This window comes from Priapulus caudatus, unplaced genomic scaffold, assembly GCF_000485595.1.
Source record: "Priapulus caudatus unplaced genomic scaffold, Priapulus_caudatus-5.0.1 Scaffold219, whole genome shotgun sequence".
Lineage (NCBI taxonomy): Eukaryota > Metazoa > Priapulida > Priapulimorpha > Priapulimorphida > Priapulidae > Priapulus > Priapulus caudatus.
The window spans coordinates 273,316-280,512 of NW_014577280.1; the positions used below are offsets into that span (position 1 = coordinate 273,316).

General features: G+C 47.7%; 1 protein-coding gene across 1 annotated transcript; it reads right to left on the reverse strand.

Annotated features, from left to right (window-relative positions):
- Positions 1-408: 408 nt before the first annotated feature.
- LOC106807503 (glutamate receptor 2-like) lies at positions 409-1,821 on the reverse strand. The gene has a single exon (XM_014809844.1). It carries the CDS (start codon positions 1,819-1,821, stop codon positions 409-411), a length of 1,413 nt encoding a protein of 470 aa, XP_014665330.1.
- Between the last annotated feature and the right edge of the window lie 5,376 nt (positions 1,822-7,197).

Here is a 7,197-nt window from a genome sequence, read left to right on the forward strand (position 1 = left end):
TTGACTGTTTACCGTCAAATATTTTCGTATAGAGTTTCCATGCAACAATGCCTTTGGAATGGATGATTTTACCTCATATATTCTTTACAGAAAAAAACCCAGATTACATGGCAACGACTAAACAAGTTATTACGTCTATGCATGCGTACCTTGAATATGGGTTTCACTTCAATAGTCAACACTTCGTCATCTTCTCTTAACTTTTAAAGTATGCATCAATGATCATCCTTCATGATACAACCCGAATACTCTCGCATTAGCAAATAAATCTCCAGCATTCAATGGTTAAACAAATCAGACGAATCCTAAAATTATAATACATAGCACACGAACTAACATATACAGTTCCCACTGAGTGCTTAACAAATCTCACGCAGCGCATCGTGCCAAATAGCAGTAAGAAATCTTTTACACACCTAGCTTACTACGCCAACCGCGATATCGACACTTAACGGTCCCCTTCCACTTCATTACGACGAACTCTAGAAGAATACAGACCAGCGATAGGCCTAATCCTATCGGCAGTACGAGTAGAATTCCCGACATGATGTTTATGCCAAGACGCTGAGCTTCTACCCTAATTCCCTTTTCATGCGTGCATTCCTGAGGCCAGCGTGAGAGGAATCGATTGCGCAGTCGCTTGAAAAGACCGCTCTGCGAGTACCGCTGTACACCTATCCTAATGCCCTGCTCGTATGAACTATTGTGCGGCACGATCCATGCATTTTCGCCGACGTGTATTTTCAAAGGAGCAATGGCTAGTCTGCAAGTTCCCGTTAACGCGTAATCCGCTTGAAAAAGAGCATCAGCGCCGATGATGCTGTGGAGAAATGTATAGTCTCCGTTGAGAACGAGATTGAGTGAAGCTTCCGTGCTGTTCGCCAGTGCCCGGCTGTCCGCGGACATCTTCTGCCAGATTTTTCCCAGATCAGAATGAGAAGGCTGCCGCTGCAGCTTTTCCAAAACTGACCACCCTTCGACTGTGGTCGGTATGATCGAGGGATGAAGGGAGAGCTCGCGCACCGTCCTAAACGGATAGGTAAGCTTTGGTTGCACAGCTAGAAAACTGACAAGTGTTCCGTTGTATAATGCACAGATGACAACAACAAAGAGCCACCACGTAGACAGTAGTATTCGCGATGAATGTTTTCGAGGTAAGCTGATTCCGCCTTGGAATAGGAAAGAGCCAGACATGTAGACCAAATTGTAGCCTGGATTGTGCGTTGATTCGGTATTTTCCTTATGTTCATTGTCCGTTGGTGACCATCTCGATATAACCGTCACAATGGATGCCGTTACAAATAGATATGAAATCATACATAGCCAGATGTAGACGTCAAATGGACCAAGAAAATTGATCATGGTCATCTTCTCCTGTGGTTTTTTAATAATAGCCACATAGTAGCTATTTATCATTGGTGTTATGAACTGCGCTAATTGCGCGCGTTTGCGTGTACGGGTCAATAAAGAAATGTCCATATCAACTTGACCGTTTTCCAACGCCGTGAGTGCTTCCTGCAGCGTGAAGTCTGTACGCAGAGTCAGCGTGAAGTTTAGGTACTTGCTCAAATCCTCTAACATCGTCGTCGAAAATAAAAATATTGAATCGTCCATCGTCCATCTAGTGAACCCCACGTTGATGTGCGCGCCATTCAGCTGTTTTGTCCCGTAGAGACGCTTAACTCCATGTTGCTGCATTATTACCGTGGAGCAGTTACTAGCATACGGAATTCTGCGTGAAATAGAACTCCTTGGATCACCCTTCGCCAGCACACGGGTTGAGGCCAACAGTATGTAGACGAGCAGGTATCGTAAAGCCATGTTGCTAGTTTGGGAGTAATGCGCGTTATGTATCAGCCCATTATATTCTCGCATATCGCTGATGACGCTCGTGACACGTTCACCTGAAACAGAGACATGTCGCACCACTGTGCTTTGTCCAGAGAAAATGGCTAAAAACGTTAAAAGCTCTATGCGTGTCAGGCCGACGTCGAGAGCATGTTATGTCAATTCGTGCAGACAAGAGCTTTGCGGGCGCTGGTGTGGTTTATGTTTGTGTTGTGAACCTATTGGTTAGAGAATAATAGCTAGCCAAACACTTGCTAGTTCAGATAATTATTGCGCGATTTGCCATGTGTGTGTGTGTGTGTGTGTGTGTGTGTGTGNAATGGATGCCGTTACAAATAGATATGAAATCATACATAGCCAGATGTAGACGTCAAATGGACCAAGCAAATTGATCATGGTCATCTTCTCCTGTGGTTTTTTAATAATAGCCACATAGTAGCTATTTAACATTGGTGTTATGAACTGCGCTAATTGCGTGCGTTTGCGTGTACGGGTCAATAAAGAAATGTCCAGATCAACTTGACCGTTCCCCAACGTCGTGAGTGCTTCCTGCAGCGTGAAGTCTGTACGCAGAGTCAGCGTGAAGTTCAGGTAGTTACTCAAATCCTCTAACATCGTCGTCGAAAATAAAAATATTGAATCATCTATCGTCGATCTAGTGAACCCCACGTTTATGTGCGCGCCATTCAGCCGATTTGTCCCGTAGAGATGCTTAACTCCATGTTGCTGCATTATTACCGTGGAGCAGTTACTAGCATACGGAATTCTGCGTGAGATAGAACTCCTTGGATCACCCTTCGCCAGCACACGGGTTGAGGCCAACAGTATGTAGACGGGCAGGTATCGTAAAGCCATGTTGCTCGTTTGGGAATAATGCGCGTTATGTATCAGCCCATATATTCTCGCATATCGCAAATGATGCTCGTGACACGTTTACCTGAAACAGAGACATGTCGCACCACTGTGCTTTGTCCAGAGAAAATGGCTAAAAACGTTAAAAGCTCTATGCGTGTCAGACCGACGTCGAAAGCATGTTATGTCAATTCGTGCAGACAAGAGCTTTGCGGGCGCAGGTGTGGTTTATGTTTGTGTAGTGAACCTATTGGTTAGAGAATAATAGCTAGCCAAACACTTGCTAGTTCAGATAATTATTGGGGGAGGTCCCCCAAACCCCCCCTAAGTGGCCTTCGGCAGCTTTTTAAAACACCAAAAAAAGTAAGCAGGAAAAAGTGCTCTTTATTTCTTCCTGGACACCCCTTTTCAAAAATCCTGGATCCGCTCCTGACAAGTCACATCGTCTGCGGCTCTCAACGCTCCAGGTACCAGCCGCTGAACGCAGCGGGATGAACAAACCAAGGACCCTGGACTAAAACACCGGAAATAACGAAGATCGCGTGATGCGTATCGTCTAATGTAATGACTGCCTCACAGCGCCTGATAGCATTCTCGACCAGCCTACTAGAATAGAAATCCACGCACAACACACAACCAGGCAGCAAAACTACACAAGCACTGCGTTGCTGCTGCTGCTGCTGCCGCTGCTGTCGCTTCAGTTGCCGGTGACGTACGTAACAAGGCAGTACGCGAAGAGCACGATGAATAGGATGATCAAGCTAATGGAGAGCACGCGCCAGCACACCAGTAAGGCGTGTAGACGCATCTCAGACGACGGGCATAGGCGTGCCAGCCGCCAGCCAGCGGCAGGTGTTATAGTGTCCTTCATAACCGACGTCTTCTTCTTCTTGTGCCCTCGGTGTCGAAGATCACATTGGTGTCTTGGTTAAATTGGGTCAGGGGCGGTTGTTGCAATAACCGACGTGACACACTATTAAAGAACGTTAGATGTCACTGGTTTCCACTTTAACGGTACAGTGACATACTCTTCTGTGTTGCCTTCTACTGGCTCGGTGCTGTAACTGTGGCGTATTTGGGCGCATATATATAATCTGGTTCCGGTGATGTCACACGTACACACACCGTCCGCCTGAGCCCCTGGTGCCAGTGATGTCGTGCGCCTGACCCCACGATGCCGGTGACGTCACGAGTGTACACGAATCACACGACCTACACGCGAGGCTATCAAATAATCACAGCGAATTAAATCGGTAAATATCACGCGTGATATTATCACGAGTAAAGTCACGAGAATCACTTCATCAAAACATCAATGCTAACAGAAACGTCAGCGCAGACATGACGACACAGCAGCTCGGTAGACGCAACGAAAACCGCAACGCTATCCACACATAAAATTTATACGTTATCTTTGCCAACATGACTGTGTCCGCGTCACGACAGCCCTGGCCAACCTTGTGTCAGCATAGCAGAGGAATACTGATATGGATGATGACATGTGCGCACAGTCGCCGCCCAGCGGACCCCAGTCTGAATGCTGCTATCACAGTCGTTACGTGGACATGGTCCGTGAGGCCACAGGCATCAGACACGAGACATTTGTTCAACCGTCATCGGCACCTCGCTTGGAGTCTGGGATTTCCACTGATCTGGCAGAGAGGCTTTGCCCACAGACCTGCGTCTTATGCACCGGCTACGGCAGCCAGCTCGATGTGTGTTGTTGAGGTGTGATACTCGATGGGGCCAGCGACATTGTAATCGCGCCGCTGCGCGCTTCGCACACGAAATATCAAGCGCAACTCGGCCACGCTGCCACCAAGGGTCAGCGCGAATGCGTGCTACGGGCCACTGGACTCGTGTATTGGGGCCGATATCAGCGTTGACAGATTGCTAGAGTGAGGGCCAGTGTGGGCGCACACTGCATCAGACGGCCGAAGTCCAAGCGCCGATGCAGACCCGCCTTGCGCGACATAACACCGCCAGACTACCGGCCTTTCAGATGATCTGCAGTGACTCGCCTTACGTATACAGCGAAAGACTATGTAGTAATTGTGGATCAGGTGATTGCAACTGGCGGCATCGGTGCTAGCAGGCTCAGATTCGGGTCGCTGAGGGCCTTCGTACTAAGCGACTTGCCGTGAGACATTTGTGATCATTTCGGCATCCCTCGAAGAGTTGACATCTGATGGGGGTCACAGTTCAAGGGGCCAGGAAAAGACATCCAGGAATTCTGAAGGCTATGGGGGGTTAGACACACGGGTCTGCATCCGTTGCATAACCCACATGCCTAACTGGCAGGGCTGAACTGGCTGTGCGAAAATCGGTGAAACGCAAGTGCTCATGATAACATTACCGCAGCTAGGGTCCTCGATGTCGACAAGTTTCCAGAGAGGCATTACTGGATGTACAGGAACTCTGTTCGACGCCAGAGACCGAAGTCCTCTTTCCGGCACTGATCTTTATTGCGGCGCGACGGCCATCCGTGATGCATCCCTAATCCGCTGGGCATGATTATTGCCGCCTCACGAAAACATGGACAGATTGCTGATGTCCCATCGAGAGATGGCACTGCTCGACGGCACTCCAGGGAGCGATGAACGGGCGGTGGGAATGAACACACTCAGCCGGTTACCAGCACTGCAGGTGGGAGATCATCGTCTAACCTCGCAGAATTTGGTTGGGCAACCAACACCTAATGAAAGATTGGAAGCGCCGGCGGGACGGTCATAGAAGGTACGGCAGTAGCCGACGCCAGTAGCTATCCGTTGTCGAACGTGCGGCGTCAGAGGTCACTATGCCGGAACCGCACAAACATGCGCTCGCAAGTTCACAGGCCATTTCACAGAACTGAACTTCCCAAGCGGGGGCAGCAGCAGTAGAATGCCAGCCCTAGTTGCGCCAGCAACACGCAGGAAGTGATCTTGCGATCACCCCACTCACTTGGCCAAGCAACGACAACCACGAGATGACCGAGAATCACATCCATCACCATCACGGCGTTTGGGCATCCAGGACCGCGCTCGTCCAAACAGTCACAGCACCGTGGCTCCTACGGCCTGTACTGTGTTCCCATGACACCCTAGCGCCACCAGAGACTGAACTTCGATGGCGTTCGGACCGACCACTCTCCTTGGCCGGAATGATCCGGCTAATGAAGCCCGGGTAAGCCACGTGCTATTGCCGGCGTCTGCGCAGCCTCAAAGATAAGGCCTCGTATCTAAGGAGCTACTGACACCGGCGGCAGGCGCCTGGCCGCGCTAGTGCAGGGAAGCAGAAGTACCGAACACAGTGAGGGATGACAAGCAGCGCGTGATCATGAGACACTCGTTTTTTAAGAAGACTCAGTTTTATTCAGTAACTAATTGCAGGGGTTGTTGTTTTTTTGTGTGTGTTTTTTTTTTTTTTTTTGTACGTTTTTTTTTGTTTAAACGGTGTCCCGAGAGAGCTGTTAAAAGGCACAGTTTTTATTCAGAACTATTGGCAGTTGTTTTTCGTGTCCGCCGAGATGAACTGGTTAAAAGAGCACAGCACATTTTTCATTCAGAACTATTGCAGTTTTACGCGAAGTGGTCCAGAGAGACGGTTGAGATGAGCTGTTGGAGACGTATTCCAGTTTTATTATGTACCCATAAAAACTTGTGCCGCTTGGGGGGAGGAGATACAGCAAATCATGTATACTGTATCTGTGGTGTTCGCGGGGTAGACAGTGCATCGCTTTATGTTAAATAAACCAAGGAGATGGTATCCATTTAGATTGCTGTTAAGCTTTATCGATTTTTAATACCTGATATGAGAGGGTGTCTTCGCTTCGCAGCTAATTAATTCAGTTATTGTTATTTGTTGCTGTAATTTGACAACACAGCTTATCAAAACTAACACTGGCGAAAATTGCGGCGAAGGCATGTAGGTGGGTATATAAGGCGCCACCGCCGACGGACTTTATTAAAATTATGAACATTTGCTTCGTATTTTTTGTATTGTTTTTATTTGTTTTGGTGCATAAAATGGTCCGCATCAGCCATCCGTAAGTACTTAATACGCATGTAATGCTGATTAAGAATATATATGGTGTTTGGGGTGAACTCTTAACGTGGGGGGAGAAGATAGACAGACAGACAGACAGACAGACAGGACAGACAGCAAAAACGGCTGCGCCGCTTTAGTATAAGAGGATATATATACACTACTGATGAAGTTTGCAGACGTATCCAACACTATTCACACATTCACTATTCACATACACTATTCACACATATAATTTATACGTTCACTACTGATGGAGTTTGTAGATAGCACTACAGCTATATATAATATATACGTTCACTACTGATGAAGTTTGTAGATAGCACTACAGCTATATATAATATATACGTTCACTACTGATGGAGTTTGACGTATATCGCTAGCGCTACGGCTATAATGTATACGTGCACTACTGATGAAGTTTGCAGACGATACGCTAGCGCTGGCTAACGGCTATATAATGTAAGCGTT

Excerpts from the sequence above, each read along its gene's own strand:
- LOC106807503 (XM_014809844.1), bottom strand. The coding sequence starts at position 1,821 with ATGGCTTTACGATACCTGCTCGTCTACATACTGTTGGCCTCAACCCGT.